An 18,107-nucleotide genomic window follows, 5' to 3' on the forward strand; every position below is an offset into this window, starting at 1 on the left:
CCTTGTCTCCACCGCATCGACTGGCCTGATCGCATGGTTCTGCCTTCGGGGCAGACACGCTTTGGCTGGGTGACTTCGCGTCACCCAGCACTGTCTGGCTGTCTGACTACGAGTCAGATGCCTCAACACTGCGCCACTATCTATTCGTCCTCTGCACAAGCGTATGTCCAGCAACTCAATTCTGTTTCATCGTCTGCGGGAATCTTGAATGCTCAACATTCTTGTATTGTAACTACCGATCAGTACGTCCTCTCCCTATCTTACGTTTATACAATCGTTTCATTCTACTCACAACAGAAAATCAAAGTTTGGGGTATGTGCCCTTGTCTCCACTGCATTGACTGGCCTGATCGCATGGTTCTGCCTTCGAGGCAGACACGCTTTGGCTGGGTGACTTCGCGTCATCCAGCACTGTCTGGCTGTCTGACTACAAGTCGGATGCCTCAACACTGCACCACTATCTATTCGTTCTCTGCGCAAGCACATGTCCAGCAACTCAATTCTATTTCATTGTCTGCGGGAATTTTGAATGCTCAACATCTTTGTATTCCAACTACCGATCGGTATGTCCTCCCCCATCTTACAATTATACAATCGTTTCATTCTACTTACAACAGATAATCAAAGTTTGGGGTATGCAAAATATGGTAGGGATACTGGCGCGTATAATTGTAAGCATTCTTTTCTCGACACACTGGAGGAGATTTTTGATGATGACCATGGCATCATCAGTACCGCCAGTAGCCTGGACTCTTATGACCGGAGAAGCTCATATTCGCCCCATCACCCATTTGGACCCTCATTTTCGTAAGTTTCGAAGCTTTTTTAATGTGGGCCATCCCCAATAAGTTAGTATATGATCCTTTGCGGTGAATATTCCATTTTTCTAACAATGTTCTTTCAATGTACCTCTGTTTGTTTCGGTGTTGATTGGGCGGGATTACAACTTTGGAATATTATTTCTTGATGTGTATTGGGCGCCTTACCATTAGTTAAAACCCACAATGTTCGTGTTTTTTAAACAAGAATCTTTCTTCTTTTGACTCGTAACCATTAGTTTTCTGTACTCTTCTATCGTCCTGTCAAGACTTCGAGTCTTGAAATCTAGCTGTAAGACTTCGTGTTTCACAAGCTGCCCTGCTTCAACATTCGTGTAAAGCATCTAGCTGTAAGACTTCATGTTTCACAAGATGCCCTGCTTCAACATTCGTGTAAAGCACCCCTTTTCTCAGTATCAAGCCCGCCTACGTTTCAATGGCACCGTCTACCAGAAATGCAGCCCGTCGTGGTGCTACCGGTACTGGCACTCATGACCCCACAGTGTCTGGCACCTATGTCATGCACACACGCAGTGGTGTTGCCATCAACCCCCCCGCCAAACAAAATAATAAGCGCCAAAGAAATGCTGTCCCCGAGTCATCTCCTGCTCCAGATGACCCTAACCGGCCAAAACCTCGTCCTTTACCCCGATGTTCCTCGGGTACGACCTTTGAGGACCATGCTCGAATCCTTGCTCGCCCTCGCAAACAACACTTAAAACCCACAGCAGACTCCGTCTCTTCTGGAATGGAGTTGCAAAGCGACCATCCCCCAGGTAATGACTTACGGCATTCACAACAATAACTATACTAACCCCTTTCATAGATACACCTGACATCGACGATGACGTACCCGTTACGGACACTCACATGGATGATGATATGAACGGTGGTAGCGACAATGATGCCGATGATGATATGACCAATGAAGACCGTGAACACAGCCAGGCTAACGAAGATGAGGATGAGGATAATGATGGCTCCGTACGTGGAAAGACTTCAGGTATATTATTTTTCATTTAGTATATCGTTTGGAAGGCTGACGGTTGTCACCGTGAAGACAACGTAGAAGGTGATAGCGACAACGACACCAAGGATGGCGATGAAGAGCCTGAGGGTGGCGATGAAGAGCTTGAGGGTGGCGATGAAGAGCCTGAGGGTGGCGAAAATAACGAGGACTTCGAGACTTCACAAGGTATGTACTATCTTACTTTTCTCTTAGTGGGGAGGGCTGATGGTCATCTGTTGTACACAGCCAGGAGACTTCGGCCTCGAAGGGTCAAGAAGGGCAGCTACAATTTACATTTCTATGATGGTTCTCAAAGCTCTTCATCGGATACCAGCTACCGTGAAGGCCCCGCAACATCTGATCAAGATTCCGCCCATGAGTCAGATGCAAACAACGACCTTGACCTCAACCACAACAGCCTGTTGTGGGTAACACAACAAAGGTAAACGCAAGTCAGATGACAAGCAAACACTCTCTATGTTGGGTCTTGATATGCCGTGCGATATGTTCGACCCTTAAGGGAAGCAAAGAAAGCAAGGATCCACAAAATGATGCTGATCAACCCTGATCAAAGGCGACAAAAGGGCGATGTAAGTGCGAGAAACGCGCTCAAGGCGCGCGCGGGAAAGTGAAACGCGAAAAATGCGCGAAGTGCGGGAAGGCGAAAGTGCGAAAGGCGAAAATGCGCAGAGAACTGGGATGGTAGTGCAAGCAGTGCACAAGTGTAGAGAGACGATAATATGGTGAAAAGCGCGGATATAGATGGATACTGATACTGCCACTAGCTTTAGACTGATGCTAGGGCCTTAAGACGACGACAACGGACGCATGCATTGCATGGAACTAACTGCCAAGTACATGGTGGTAGAAAGATGTGGTAGGTAGCTGTGGTAGGAAGCTGTGGTGTCCAAAACGAACATGAAAGTATGTAAGTTCTACCTAAGCGCTCTCCCAGGGCTCGGAGCCGAATAGGGAGCGCTCTAAGTATGTAAGTGAGGTAAAGTGATGTAAAGTAAGGGTGCATAACGAAATACAAAGCGTAATAGGCTAAATATGGTCTGATAATGAAAAGGGACACACCTAGGAACTGGTTGGACGATGGATGGATGCTCCTGGATGATGCACAATGGAGTGCACTTAAGCGCGAGAAACGCGCTAAGCGCGCGCGCGGGAACGCGAAACGCGAAAGCGTGAGAAAGTGTTGCGCCTATGGTGCGCTTTGCAGGAGAGCTGTGCATTGTATGCGCAAATGACTGGAGACATAGCAGAAGTTGCGTATGGAGTAGGGCGACAAGTGCGAGAGAAACGCGCTGAGCGCGCGCGGGAATGCTGCGCGTTGTGTGGGAAAGTAGCGCGCCTATGGCGCGTTTCGCGGGAAAGCTGCACGTTATGTGTAAAACAACTAGAGACATGATAGAAGTCGAATATAGCTGATGGTGCAAGTTGTGCATTGAAGGCCAATTGTCATGAGTTGTGAAAAGGTGCGAAATGTGCCCATATGTGCCTGCAGAAACGCGAGTCTCTACACCGTCTTCACCGCCTGCTAAGCGCAGGAAAAGGTCTTCAGCGATCGAAACTACCTTGGCCAACACTTCCCAAAAAACAGCTCACTCGACAACTGTTCGCAAGAAGCATGCATCTATTTCACATGGTGGCAACCCCACTCCAGCCAGTATAGTCTTTGGCCCGACGCCGGACATTGACAACAGTGAGAATGAAGATGAACCCTCAGGTCATTTAAAGCGTAGACGGCTATGTCAGGAGGGCATCGATGAGGCTCAGGAACTTGGACAGAAAACAGCAGAAGAAGCTCGGGTGATTGGCGCCAAGTATGGCAAGTCTGTGCGCGCTATTCTCATTGAGGCTGGTCTGTCCATCAAGCATTCACGATCAGAGTCTGATTGGAATGCCCACCAATGCTGGTTCATGGATAATAACCCCCGCAAGGACAAAGAATGTCAGTCCCCCATTCTGTGGTGTATATGATGCTAACTCGAGAGTCTCAGCTATCATCGACTGGAAAGAACGTCAATGCAAACATTATCATGCAATGGGCAAGGATGACGAAGAGTGGGACATCATTCACAACTATAACGTTACTGGCGGCAATACCAATCAATCACGCGCCAAGACCATTTTGTCAATGAGGGAGGATATTGCAAGAAAGGTACATCTACTTCATTAGTGCATTCTAAATTACGACTAATGACTCAATACAGTTGTCTGCTTATTCTCGCCTTGAAGGAGTCGAGGCCATCGGCTGTATATTTGATACAACACAAGACGAGGCTGCTCGACAGGCATCCGGCTTTGTCGCGGGCTCCGACCTCATAGTCAAGTTGATCAATGAGCATCAACTGGATGCTCGCGCAATATTAGATTGGGTCATGACTGCAACGAAGTACGTCTTATTATTCTGGACTTTTCCTACCTCCTGATATATTCACAGAGCGAAAGGCTACAATATATCCGTGCCGCAGTTCATGGGGGGAGTAGGGGCTTACGAGATTCTACTTTCAAAGCCAAACGAGGCTCCCTGTGACCATTACAGGAGGATATGGCCAATTATGGTACTCGAGCACACTTGTGAGTACTCAAGTTTGTCCAAATTCAACGATTCACTGGATTCTGCTCAAATAGCGAAGTTTGGGTATCAACCCAAAGCAGTCCAGTGGCGGAAGCTTCTTGACTATGCTTTCCAGTACAAGTTCATGATTAAGAACTGGCCTGAAGATGTCCTTCCTATCGGTCCCGAATTCAATCCTCACAACCTAAGTTCTCAGCACCTCAAGCTACTTGTCGTTCCTTTCATCAAGTGCAAAGTGCATTCTTATTATGAGGCAGAGCTCCGCACTGAAGCTAAGAGCTTGTTAGAGCTAGAGAAAAAGAAGTCAAAGGGCAAGCGCCGAGGTCAGGGGCGCACTGTGGAAGACGTCATGAGTGAATTAGATGTTGATGTACCCGAGATTGAGTTCGCAGCTTGGCCAGATGGTATGTCATTTCCACGTTATCATTATACCTTTGTTTTCTGATGTCGATTGTGCAAGAATGTATCAAGCAGCTCAATGATGAGGTGCCGGAGATGTTCGACATTCCCTTGGTGACCAGTGCCTTGGATGTTGTGCTACGCAAGCTAGTAGACTCCGCCAAATTTAAGGTGTCTGTCCCTGAAGATATATTAGCAGCTCATGAAGCACATCCGGATGGTCAGACTCCCTCTACTCATGACACGCTGCCAAGTGATCATGAATCTCCTGTCACTCCGAGCCCCCCGACCTTGCCATCAAACCAACGTCACCCTACCAATTTCACAGCAGTACATCGCCGCGAGGACACTCATCTTCCTCAAGTCCCAAATGTGTTTGATCGTGAATCTCACCCTGTTCTGCCTACAAGCAGAGATGAACCTGTCGGTGGTGGAAGACGACAGGCTAGCCTGCCGTTCAAGGCGAAGAAACCTTTACGGGTAAGTGCTACGCTATTCCGTCAAGACTCAATGTTGATCTTCTTCAGGTTGACCCTACATTCATGTGCTGCATGGAGGAGAGTCCCGCTGACTCTCGTAATGATGCAGACTTGGAGTATGTCTTACCTTTCCACAACTTCCAACATATATTAATTTAATTGCTTAGGCTTGCGCCCTACCCAGGCCCTCGTCGTGAGGACAGAGATTTCGTTGCCCCAAACCGCCGCCGTGAATATTCTCGTTCACCTCCTGTATACCCTCAGCGAGATCCATCTCGCTCAAGGTACTATTGGCCCACCTACAGGCAACGCGAGACTTCTCCTGTCGCGCTTAGCGATGATGATTCTTATCCTGGACGTCCTGCTCACTCACGCTGGCAAAATCATGCTGATGATTTCAATCAGAGGTTCCAAGTAAGGAGAGCTGGTGACTCTCATTATGAAGACGGGCCTTCGCGGTTTCGCTACTAACATGGGCAAGAATCGTGCTGTCCACTCATTCATATTGACTTTGCTTGCCTTTGGTTGTTCATATTAGCGCCTCACATTTTTGTACTTCGGGTACCTCTAGCTGTTGTACTTTGTGTACCTCTCACTGTTGTACTTCGGGTACCTCATCACTTCAGTTGTCTCTTGCGCGGATGAAGCTTTCACATGTAATGTTAGTACTCCCATGTGTTGGAACAAGACAGGTCATGTCTGTCTCCCTTTTGTTGACAATCTTGTAATGCAATCATATGTGTACCAACAGCCCAAAACATGTGAAAATAAGTTTGTGCACTATATCTGTGAGAAGGTTTGGTGACAACGACGAATGGCAACATAATTTATCATCACATGCAAGAGGATTGAATCGACCTCCATGGATTTTTCTGCTGAAGATAAAAAACAAATATTTAAAATGCACGTTGGCAGGTTCAAACTCACATAAACATGCTATGCAGGCATACACACTCTCTAACCGTTACACCACAAGTCCTTATATCTTTAAGGTGTCAAATTGTATATGGCTGCTGAATGCTGCTCATCTCATCAAAACTTTGCAAAGTCTTTTGCCCGTCATCCTATTCAGTCTACCACACTAGCAATTATGTAGCATAACATGTACTTTGCACACAATATTGCTTGTTGTAGATTTCAATTTAAATATTCAGATGGATTTGTGTTCACTGTGCTCAGGAAAATGGAAATATGTGCACTTTGGGTTGAATACAAATACTGAAATGCATGTGATTTGAACATACTCCGAAGTCTACAAGAGCTGATCAAGGCCAGCATATAATAGCATAATTAGGGTGAGTAGGAACACCTGGATAGTAGTTGAGAGGTAGATGGAAGAGTCCAAATAGTGTCATTATGGTCAGTGGGAGAGCCCAGATAGTATTAGAGAGGTAACCGGGAGAGCCCAAATAGTGTAATGATGATCAGTGGGAGAGCCCAGATAGTAGTAGAGGAGTGGGCGGGAGAGCCCAACTGGTATAATTAGGGTCGGTGGGAAGGCCCAGATAGTAGTAGAAGGGTAGGCGGGAGAGCCCAAATGATGTGTATACAGTCGGTGGGAGAGCCCAAATGGTGTTGGTAGGGTTGGCGGGAAGGCCTGGTTGCTGATCGAACGGTAGGCGGGAGAGCCCAGAGGATGCGTATATGGTCGGTGGGAGAGCCCAGTTGCTAATTGAATGGCAGGCGGGAGAGCCCCGATGACATGTATAGGGTGGGCGGGAAGGCCCAGATAGTACTAGAGAGGTAGGCGGGAGAGCCTGAACAGTGCCATTAGCTAGTCAGATTTATCTATTCCCCCCCTCTCTAGATAGCATCCCAAATTGAGATTGGCGCCTACATTCCTCTCTTCACCTCTCATACCTCCATTAGAAAGATTTGCTTCATTGGCGATGACAAACAATTGCCACACTATGGTCAGGATGATATCCACGACCTGAAGAGCATCTTCGAGGTCAAGCATCTCAAGGACCATGCCCTCTTCCTGAACACACAATACAGGATGCCTCCTCAAATTGGAAACTTCATCTCTCAAGCTGTATATTATGGCCTACTCGAGTCGAATATGCAACACCCCGTCACGAACGAGAGGATGGCTTATCATTTTATCAACATTCCCAGCCAGGAACAGTAACATAGAACTAGCCGGAAGAACCTTGGACAGTGCCAAACCATTTTCCATATTGCTACCATATTGCAAGCAAAGAATAAGCGATTCCGCATTATCACCCCTTACGACGCTCAGCAGACATGATATAAGTAAAGCTCCCACATTTTATTGCATATTATCTTTGCCACCCCCCCTTCCTTGCACACACCCCCCCCGCCATCGTCTTATGACAGACTCACAAGTAAAGCTCCCACATTTTATTGCATATTATCTAATGCCACCCCCCCCTTTGTTGCACACCCCCCTGTCGTCTTATGACAGACTTGCAAGTAAAGCTCCCACATTTTATTGCATATTATCTTTGCCACCCCCCCTTCCTTGCACACCCCCCTGTCGTCTTATGACAGACTTGCATGTAAAGCTCCCACATTTTATTGCATATTATCTTTGCCACCCCCCCTTCCTTGCACACCCCCCTGTCGTCTTATGACAGACTTGCAAGTAAAGCTCCCACATTTTATTGCATATTATCTTTGCCACCCCCCTTCCTTGCACACCCCCCCGCTTTGTCTTCTAACAGACTTGCAAGTAAAGCTCCCACATTTTATTGCATATCTGAGTCTGTGCCACCCCCCCGCTTTGTCTTCTAACAGACTCACAAGTAAAGCTCCCACATTTTATTGCATGTTGCTCGCAAGACAATTTCATTACTCAATGACTAGTGCTGCACTCAGTGTGATCTATCACTCTTTTGCGCCTGCCCACCACTCCCTCAGCAGTCTCAAAGTGTGTCTCATGGCCATTATTTATTCTAACAGATTATTTGTCATAGCTAGTCTGTCTATTTGAATCTGTCATACACTGCTGGTGCCCGCCCACCATCACAGTTCTCATTAGACTTCTCTTATGTTTAGGACGCTGTTTCAAGCCAAAAATCCTGCAGGTTTTTGTCCCATATCAAAATCTTGTCTCAAGTGCATATACTGGCCTTGCATACCTAGTACTACTCCTTCTATGAATGTACAAATCGTGAATTTTTATGCCGTCAAAATGTCTGAAAAAGGACCCCTATCACCCCTATTTATGATGGGAAAGCCCTCCTAATAAATGCCCTGGGACATCCCAGAGACATGCTAGAGTGATCCCGGTTGGGATTGGGAAAGATCAAAATAGGTCCTTGGGATGGCCCAGATACTTGCTTCAGTGTGGACCAGGACATCCCAGTACATGGGGTAAAATACTGGGAATACCATCCTAGAACACACCCACTAGGTCCTTTGCTAGCCACAAACACATAGACCTAAGAGGTCATTTCAAGTGGTTGACTGAAGTGATGCAAGTTGTCCTATACGATAGCGCTATGCGACGTCCAACTAGCGACAGCGAGAAGAAATCAAAAGAAGGGAAAGCGAGGGATAAGGTATGATAGTGCAAGTGGAATGCCTGATAGCAACTAGATTATAGCTCGACTACCGACAGCGATCCCGACGTTGTGAAGATCAAACTTATGAAGGAACTTTAGCGATGCGCACTCGAAGCAAGTCAAGCGACACGCGATCAGAGAGATCGGCAAGAGCGGAATCGATTGCACCAACACCAGGATATAGCGACTAAAGTGACTCCAACACCAGCAAAGGTCCGGGGAAGGGAAGTACTGTACTGTATGTGCGACGGGTCATTTTATCATACTGCGTAAAAGTTCGGGAATGGGTAGGTGAGAATAGTAGTGACACTGATGGAGGCACGATGTAGCGACAGGTAATAAGACATGCAGCGCAGCGGAACACGAGGATGCATGTAATAAGACCTGCAACTGATGAGTAGCGACGTTTAAGGAAAAATAACGCACCAGCGGAGGTAGGTGGACATAGGCAGGACATGGGAGGACGAAATACCTAGGCGTCGGGCCGGGCAGCGCGCTATGGGAGAAAAGCGGTTCCAAAGCGGATAGCTTGGGAGCTGAATAGCACTGGTGACTAGCGCTTTACTCCTTTCCTCAAGGTAAGGCAAATTGTGCCTATGACACTCATACGCGCCTAGCGCTGGTATGATTGTCACAGCGGTCCTATATGGATAAACTGGTCAGTAACGGGTTTGGTGCTGACTGAAGTAAGGAACAAGTGTCACCTTGATAGGCTTAACACCTGTGTTGTCACTTCGACGCGCAAGACAATGGTAAAATTCATAAGCAGAGACTTTGGACTCAAACAAAAGGAGGTGAAATTGTTCGAGAACTGCAAATGTTGCTGCAGTCCTCGGATCTGTTGAAGTTGCTGGAAACAAGCGACCATGCAGAAATTGTCTGTAGTGGGATGGTGCATTCGTGCAGTCACAGAAGTCAAGCGTGACTTCGTGTATTCCATGGACATTGATTACAACAAAATCATTATCTTGGGCAGGTTTGGGATTGCGGCAGGGCTCGCCGGTGTGATCTCCTAATTGGATGTGCAAGCCAAGGTGTTTTAAAGTTGTATGGTGAAAATATCCGGCCTGCCATTGCTGAAATAGTGTTGTCAGAGAAAGGTACATTTAGTATGCAAAATGCTAACCTTGACTCGATGAAGCGGTACATTTTGATGGAGCTGAATGATGCATGAATGGCAAAATAAATCAACCGAAAAACAATCTTCACAACGATACGGTGCATTCAAGTCCCCGCAAGCATGGCATGCATAGTTAGCCCTCCTGCACACTTCTAATCGAATCAATTCATCTAGATAGTGTGGTCGTTCTGGAATCCAAGCATGCATCAGATCATCATATCATGAAAAAAGATGATGCAGAAGTCAGTTTTATTTGAAAAGAAAGGAAGCGCCACTCACTTTGCCCGCCTGCTTTCGTTTTTCAGTCAGAACATGGATATCATAAGGTTCAGCGTCGAGAGATATATGAGTCTCATTCCAGGGATCAGTCTCACAGCAGTCAATGCTAACATCATAAGCAGTCTCAGAGACATCATCTGCAGGTAGGACAGCATCAAGATATCTTGTCTGCAGGTTGATTTGTCCAGTAGGTTGAATTGTGAATATTTGGTGGTGATGGACGTTCTGAGAAGACTGTCCAGTAGAACCTGGGACAGGATGGCGAACAAGTCGAGGCTTCTTGCTGGGACGGCCACCTCTAGCCATGCTTGTGAGTAGAATGCTAGTGTTGTCACACAGTGCACAGCGGTGACAGCGCGCTGTTGTTATCATGTAATAAACTTCAACTGTGCTGACTTCAAGTTGAATCTGTGTAGAGTTGGCCTAATGAGATATCAGGATTGAAAACTTGCTAGTATTAAGTGGGAAGGCTAAAGACATCTCAGTGATTTGCATGAAAAGGAATTGTTGTAAGCACTCGCAAATCGAAATAGTCGAGTGTTAAGTTTTGGTCGGACCGCAAGAGCATTAATCACCTCTTATGGGTGATACCAACAGTTGTACGCCCATTACAATTGATGAAGCCAATACATGTACTACCTATGCAAAACAAACCTCATATCCAACTGTACCATAAGTCCAGAAGGCAGTGGCCCCTCCAGTAGTTCCTACATGCATTTTACCATGTTAATATCAGAGACAACATCAATATATTTATTATGGTCGGACTCGCACAAACTCTAGCAGTGCGACTCGGAGTGATGAACACCTGAGCTTCTTTCAGCTCTGCTTCTTCTGAACTTTTCTTAACCTACACCACTACAACTTTGCTAGTCCTCTCCAACAAATATCAATGATGGCTCGTCCGACTATTCATAAAACAGTTCAAGAAAGAATGGAGGCTGCCCGAGAAAAGCACAGACACTATTATGCCAAGTATGTCATAATTTCATTGATTGTTCTCGACACTGTTCCTGACACCTACTTGTGAAGACATAGAGACACAATCTTACAATGGCGGAGGGTGCTTGGTGTAAAGAAACATGATAAGGAAGCAGAGGCATTAGCAAAAGAGATCTTGAAGGCTGTGGCGAAAGCATTGCATGGCTGTGATAATGATGATAAGTCTGAATCGGACACTGACAATTCCAGTGACAATGACGAAATCGACATACTGTAAGTTCTATTCTGTTTTTAAAAATAGAAATATCAATTGAAACAAGAAATTAATGTTTTAACGTCCAACAGATCCAATCTTCCAGCATGCTTACTCGCTATCAAAGTCGCCAAGGACAACATGCTCACATTGATTGGTGCCGACCCCTGCGAGTTTGCCAAGGACAAGTTGGCCGAGTACGTCAAGAGCATCCCAGATGATTGCAGTACTAAGGGTGATATCTCTATCATCATGAATTCAATCGGTGAGATTGAAAAATACTCAAGCATGTCATTGCTGCGCAAGACGAAATCCTGAATTTCTGTGGTCTCTCACCCGAGTGGCATGCCGCTGACACAGTCTCTCAATTCTTGGAGACTACAGCCGCATACTTGGAGGACATTTAGCTTCTTTAAATGTCCGGAGGAGTTGTGGAGCTGACAATGGCACAATGGTTGGGGGAGCTAATGTATCAGAAGGATATCAGGATTTGATCAGTACATAATTCATGCTACATACACCAAAATACAATTGTCTTGCTTGTGAGCTTCCTCCAGCGCAAAAATGTGCATTCGGGGGCCCGTGCGTGAGATATTTGAGAGCCGAATGTCAAACTATTATCATTCAAATTATGCTACATAAGTATACCCATCCCACAATCGTGTGAGGCAATGTCATATCCTGTATTCCGGACCTTCATCCGATGATGTTCCCACGCCTTCTGGACGCCTTCCGGATGCACATCCGGACCTCCATACCCTTATCCATGACTCCATACCCTTATCCATGCTTTCAGTCCTCCAGTCCACTATCGGTTTGGATCCGTACACCTTCGTACATCCATATATCTATACCTCCAGACCTCCGCAGCTAAGCCTGCTTCATCCACCCTGAGTCCTATCGGATCCGAGCTCATTCCATCTCGGACTCTACCTTCCCTAGACTATCGGTCTATATCCATGACCCTTATCCTAGTCCTGTCTTTACCTAGATCTCTGGATCCGCTCATCCGATATCCAGACGCTTCATCCAATCCTCTAGACCTCCGGATCCAACCTATACTCATATCCGAAGCCCAAACCTTAAATCAGTGTCTATCTCCTTATGGTAATCCCCTTGACTCCGGACTTCGGTTATCTGTGTTTCCATCTTGCTTATTGATCCTTGTACGCTGTTCATCTCCGAGTTCATTTACTTATGTTCCGTTCATACTTACCAATATGTTTCCACATGCTCATACATAGCATTTGTGTTCAGCTTACTGATCCTCTCGGATCCCGTCCAGTATATAAACCTCTGTACAACTCATGTAAAGTTTCCTTAGTTCGAATATCAACATAGACTTGCTCTCTCATCTTAGACTTTGCTCTGTCTCACATTAGACTTCACTCATTCTTGTCTCAGACTTTGGTCCATCTGAGTTCTGCCTTTCCATCAAGGCCTAGGGATGGATTCCCTAGGCCGGAAATCCGGTGTCTTCTTACTTGAGGGTCTTATATGTTGAACAGAATACAATGACTATCACAATTGTATTCTTTAAGACTAAGGTGCCAGCTCCTCAAGTTCATGGTCAACGGATTTTCTACTTCTCGGTTGATAATGTGGTGTTCGTGGGTGGCCAAAGGGTAATAAATTACTTCTTTGCTAGATCACTTCTTGATAGTAAAGGAGTATAATATATTTTGTCAGGTTAACTGAAACCTAGTAGGTAATATGAACCTCTCTGAACTGAATGTGACTTGAATACGTAAGATGATGGATAAAACGATAGATTATTGTATAGGCGATCCCTGTAAGATAGTATACAATCAATCTAGACTAAAAGAACACGATTGTTTTCAAAGGCAACTCGTAGGCCTTCACTTTCTTTGTGATCTCACAGTGTTGAGACAGAAAGTGGGAAAACTCCTGACTTCAAATTCCTACATTCCCACACAGTTTGGGAAAAGAATGGAAGGGGAAAAACTTATATATTATGTGAGAATGGAGTCCTTATATACATTTTAGAAACCATCCTTACTAAGCAATGAGTCATCACTGGATTGGTAAGATTATGCTTACAAACCAAGCCATTTGGTGTGCTGAATCAGCTGCTTACTAAAGTACATGAGTAAAATATTACAAAGCACTGTAAAATATTACAAAGCATGACAAATCATGACAAAACATGATGAGTCATGGAAAGTCCTTACAAATCAGAATATTACCAGTCACATGACATGCTTACAAACATATCTGAATGGCTCACTGATGTAATCAAGTGGCTGAATAAACAAGAACAAATGGAAAGAGACAGAAACTACAAATACAACTAAATAAATAGAAACAAAGCTTACATAAGTAAGAAGTATATCCTTTGTACACTCCTCTACTTATCTCCTTTTATACTGCTATTCGTATATGTCATGGTATGAACTCCATACCATGCATGACATCGGACCTTCGGATTTGTCCCCTATGTCTCTGTTCTCATGTCTAGGGATTGATTCCCTAGACTGAAGGTTTGCCTTTCTGGCACTTCCTGTCTTTCCGAGACTTCTGTCTAAACCCCGTCTATCCGACTCTACCATAGTGTAGTCTACCTCTGTCTGTTTCTATTCCGGACCTTGTCCATAGTAGCCTTTCCCCTCCTGTCCTAATCCTTTCTGCTCCTCCGGTCCTCCTAAACCTTTGGACCTTTGGATGTCGTAACCTTTGGATGTCGTACCCTTCGGACGCCGTAACCTTTGGACCTCCGGACGTCCTGTCCTTCGGACCACTCCTCCTACCCTATCCTGCTTTGGACTCTGTCCCTTGCAGCCTATCCTCTATGTGTTTCTATCTAGGGAACTTACCTTGGGAAGTCTTACCTTCGGATCTAATACAGTGGATGAAACTCCTCCGGAGTTTCCTATACTCCTCTGGAAGTTTCTCGCACTCATCCGGAAGTCCTCTAGCACTCTACTAGAGTAGCTAGCCTCCGGAAGTCCTTCGGACTTTGTCAGATTCCATCTGGACTTCATTCTGAAATTAAGGGCATGTACTCGGGTAAGGGGCACAGCGCATGAGCTGAGGCCAAGCCCTTCGGATCTGTTAACCCTTGAGCTACGGTCTTAACAGGCAACGTATGTGAGTACGTGAACTTTTTCCGAAATGACAGCACTCATTGCATAACAATTAATGTAGATGGCACCACCGAAATGGAGCACTCCTGAACAGGAGGAATGGCTGGGTCCTTGGTATGAGAAGTACTGTGCAAAGCAATCAGACAGAACCAAAAACTGGGCAAATTTCTTTACCGAGTTGTTGGGAGAGTGGCTTGATGTATTCCCCGAGCCAAGGCCAGCTACACTGCACCTATTGGGCCACTGACCAGGGATGAGCTTTGCTATCATGGATCAGGCGGAAACCGAGGTGAAAAAAGGTGTGTTGGTCACCGCATGTGTCCTTGTTGAAATGACCATGTTAATATAGGCTTGCAGAAATTAGAGAACCGTTTCAAAATAGCCTGGGAGCTACAAAGACAGGATGACAAGCGAAGGCCAAGGCTACGAACATCTTCAATGTGGTCCTGAAGAGTGTCAGTGAATGTGAAAAGCCAACACGTTCCCTTCAGGAAGTCGAGGTGTATTCCAAACTGTACTACCAGAGGCGTGTAAAATCCATGGTTGAGAACAACTAAAGGCAGAAACTGAGGTACTGCAAGCCGAGAACAAAGCACTACCAATGGAATGCGTGTAGCCATGGTCAAAAAGGAGACAGTGAACCTCTATGAAGCAGAGACAAATGAGGTTAAGGCGGAGGTATGGAAGTACATCGAGGATGCAAGGATGCACAGAGACGATTGAGAAGGAGCGAATGTGGAGTGAAGACGATTATGGGAGGTAATGATTTAAAGAGTTCGGATGTATCAATAAGTTGACATGACTTCATAGAAATATAGAAAAACTTGCCGCTATGGTCAATAAATTCTTGACCGGACTTGCGGATGCAAACAGGTTTTTATTCTCCCCTCCTCGCAGGTGGCCCTTCTCCAGAGCTTGGTGGATTGATTGATGTATATAGGTAAGTCATCCATGCTCATCTGCAGCATTCAGCGCTCACCTTGGATATGAAGTTTCCATGTAGGTAAGACAAAGTATGGGAGTGACTTTAGTAAGGTGTATCCAGAATTCAAGAGCACTATTATGTCTCCTTTTAGAGACTACCTGCACCGAGTATATTGTGAGTTCAAATGTGATTACTGATAGCATCCAACTTACCGAGCTATCAATAGCGAGGCCACAGCGACTTGAAGGCGAGGCTAGGGAGTGCAGGAGATAGTAGCAATTCTTTGCCGATTCAAGTTGGTGTGGAGTTAGGAAATAGGAATGATGACTCATCGCGTCAGGTGATATTCTCACCTTCGGATACGGACAATGTCCCAGACATCAATTTTTCAGAAAACTTGACTGATTTGAATTGGCCAGAAGTAGGCGACTCATTCTGGGAGGGACTCACTGCTCAAATCAATGCATATGAGGCATTAGGCGGGAATCCAAACCTGCCGTGCTTACCTCCCTACCTCACAGGCAGCATCTGCCTTGGAGTCGCCATCGCCTCCCATAACTCCACCTCCTGCCTAACTCCCAAACATACCTCAGCCTGCACCTATCATCGTATCAGTACAGAACTCACCCACACTTCCTCCAACTACAATATTGTCTCCTATGCAAATCCGGGCCCCATCCCTGGATGTACTTCAGCCCACACCCATCTTAGCTTCGCAGGACTCACTCATGCTTCCTCCAGCTCCTGTTCTTTTGTCTACTGCGCTGGTTAATCCTCATCTACCATAACCGATCAACAAAGTCAGCCTCCTGAACTCGCCGAGTGTTCCCTTCTGCGCAGAACCAGCCGATGTAGAGGCTCGTGCCCCTACAGCCACATATGGCCTATATCATGGCTCGGGACAACAGGGCATCACTGCCAGGCTCGCACCATCATCATATCTACCTATTCCCTATAGAGCGCCCCACTTTCCTGTGAAGAGCACCATAAGCGCGCTACTTTCCCGCACCAGCCGCAGCATTCCCGCGCGCGCCTTGCGTGCCTTGCGCGCTTTCTCGCGCTTAAGCACCCTGCGTCGCCCATCATCCAGGAGCATCCATCCACTGTCCATCCAGCCCACAGGTACGTAGTAGTTCGCTATTTTTACTATTCATGTACCTTTCATTATTACCTACACTGTATGGCACCATTTCTCATGGCCCAGTAGCTATTACATAGCGCTTTACCTCACTGTGGTTCACTTTGTGTTGAGCTGAGGAGGCATTACGGAGACTCTTCTGTTACCTTACTACCACCCATCTACTACCACTGAGCACCAGTATAGAGCCACACTTTAGAGCACCAATCATTATTCCACTTCTAATGGACCTTGTCTTGCATTGAGAGCCGCTTCCCCAGCGCTTCACGTGCTCTGGCGCTTTCCCGCGCTTAGGCGCCCCCCTTAGGCACTCATTCAGTGTGCTTTGGATCATTTCTCTGCTGCCATCTGCTTCCCCGGGTCGAACAATTTGCATCACACCTTGACCAACACTTAGAGAGTATAGCTCTATCTCCCACCCAGAGCTTTGAGCATTATCATTTCTTTCATTAGCTCTGCATTGCACCTTAGCAGAGTTGTTGTACCCACACTGAGTCTGTGTTCCATTGTCGTGTAATGTTATTGCTAACAGTATTGGTGAAAACTGTCTAATTACTGGCAAGCGCCATGGAGTGGCAGTTGAAGATGGTGTTTCAGGTCACAAGAAGAGGTGCATTTTTTTTCATCTTTTATAAATTCAGTAAATCTAATGACAAACAGGAAACAAAAAGTTTAAAGTTTCAAAGCTCCACATGTCACTACCCCGTACCTATTGTTGCATATAGTCACCTTGTCGTCGTTTATAATTGTTGTCCTGTGATAATAAATCATAAATTTTGATGTGTTCCTGTGTACTGATGCAAAAATATGAAAACCGTCACTTAGGAATGCGAGAATGTGGACATGGGCACATCACGTGACATAAGACTCTACAGTCAATGCGAAAACTGTCACTGAAAGTTAGAAAATACATGTTTCTATGTACTGAGGCAAAAATTTGAAAACCATCACTTGAAAATGTGAGAATGTTGACATCCCGTAACACAAGATGCAGTGCGCTCCAGAGTCCAATGCGAAAACCGTTAGAAAATGAACTCAGAACTGCAAGAATACAAACATCACATGAAGACAGGTTGACTTACACGATACAAGACTTAATTGCGCTCTCAATGGTTCTTTTCCAAATGAAAAATGAAATGAAGATCTACTCCAGATCTCTCCATAGCCGCCAGATCAAACAACCGTCATCAAGAAGGGAACCAAAGGAGACCTGGCCAGAGAGGGGGCTGAGAGTGTCTAGTTTTGGTATCTGACCCCTCCCAACAAGGCCTGGAAAGTTCTGAGAATCAAATTTTCGGATCCACCATGGATGTATCAAAGGATACATCCATCTGGATGATGGATAGCCTACTCAGATGATGTATCCTAGTTTTAGGTTTACAGTCCAGTTAGAGGTATCATTCTAGCAGTATAGCCTGGGGCGTGTTCACATGGGGTGGTGCTCAGACCCTTCAGTCACATTGGACGTAGAAGTGGTGCCCCGGATGTGCCAAAAGGCTGTAGAATATGTCCCAGCCAGCACTG

At 45.8% G+C, this 18,107-nt stretch overlaps 5 protein-coding genes across 5 annotated transcripts; 3 read left to right on the forward strand and 2 right to left on the reverse strand.

Annotated features, from left to right (window-relative positions):
* Positions 1–1,254: 1,254 nt before the first annotated feature.
* DFJ58DRAFT_841949 (uncharacterized protein) lies at positions 1,255–5,763 on the forward strand (the record flags this gene model as incomplete). Its single annotated transcript, XM_041392769.1, has 16 exons — positions 1,255–1,594; positions 1,645–1,802; positions 1,842–2,013; positions 2,074–2,269; positions 2,348–2,417; positions 2,783–2,815; positions 2,874–3,039; positions 3,338–3,784; positions 3,834–3,994; positions 4,047–4,228; positions 4,277–4,413; positions 4,468–4,818; positions 4,875–5,293; positions 5,341–5,408; positions 5,460–5,576; positions 5,598–5,763. The coding sequence occupies 16 exons, from the start codon at positions 1,255–1,257 to the stop codon at positions 5,761–5,763; spliced, it is 3,183 nt and encodes a 1,060-aa protein (XP_041243355.1).
* A 1,339-nt stretch (positions 5,764–7,102) lies between these two features.
* On the forward strand, positions 7,103–7,543 carry DFJ58DRAFT_661331 (uncharacterized protein; the record flags this gene model as incomplete). Its single annotated transcript, XM_041382205.1, is given in 2 exon segments — positions 7,103–7,419; positions 7,435–7,543. Coding segments are annotated over 2 exon segments (426 nt in total), but the record flags the coding sequence as incomplete, so codon positions are not given.
* A 1,938-nt stretch (positions 7,544–9,481) lies between these two features.
* On the reverse strand, positions 9,482–10,149 carry DFJ58DRAFT_661292 (uncharacterized protein; the record flags this gene model as incomplete). Its single annotated transcript, XM_041382203.1, has 2 exons — positions 9,482–9,898; positions 9,949–10,149. 2 exons carry the CDS (start codon positions 10,147–10,149, stop codon positions 9,482–9,484), a joined length of 618 nt encoding a protein of 205 aa, XP_041243357.1.
* Positions 10,150–11,116: 967 nt separating this feature from the next.
* DFJ58DRAFT_728637 (uncharacterized protein) lies at positions 11,117–11,823 on the forward strand (the record flags this gene model as incomplete). Its single annotated transcript, XM_041385617.1, has 4 exons — positions 11,117–11,196; positions 11,260–11,436; positions 11,509–11,681; positions 11,723–11,823. The coding sequence occupies 4 exons, from the start codon at positions 11,117–11,119 to the stop codon at positions 11,821–11,823; spliced, it is 531 nt and encodes a 176-aa protein (XP_041243358.1).
* Positions 11,824–15,495: 3,672 nt separating this feature from the next.
* Positions 15,496–17,152, reverse strand: DFJ58DRAFT_841953 (uncharacterized protein; the record flags this gene model as incomplete). The annotated part of the gene is made up of 10 exons (XM_041392770.1): positions 15,496–15,603; positions 15,658–15,698; positions 15,799–15,890; positions 15,952–16,012; positions 16,073–16,125; positions 16,172–16,224; positions 16,455–16,591; positions 16,621–16,652; positions 16,730–17,108; positions 17,140–17,152. 10 exons carry the CDS (start codon positions 17,150–17,152, stop codon positions 15,496–15,498), a joined length of 969 nt encoding a protein of 322 aa, XP_041243359.1.
* Between the last annotated feature and the right edge of the window lie 955 nt (positions 17,153–18,107).

This window comes from Suillus subalutaceus (assembly GCF_016647625.1).
Source record: "Suillus subalutaceus strain FC151 chromosome Unknown DFJ58scaffold_61, whole genome shotgun sequence".
In the NCBI taxonomy this organism is placed as follows: Eukaryota; Fungi; Basidiomycota; class Agaricomycetes; order Boletales; family Suillaceae; genus Suillus; species Suillus subalutaceus.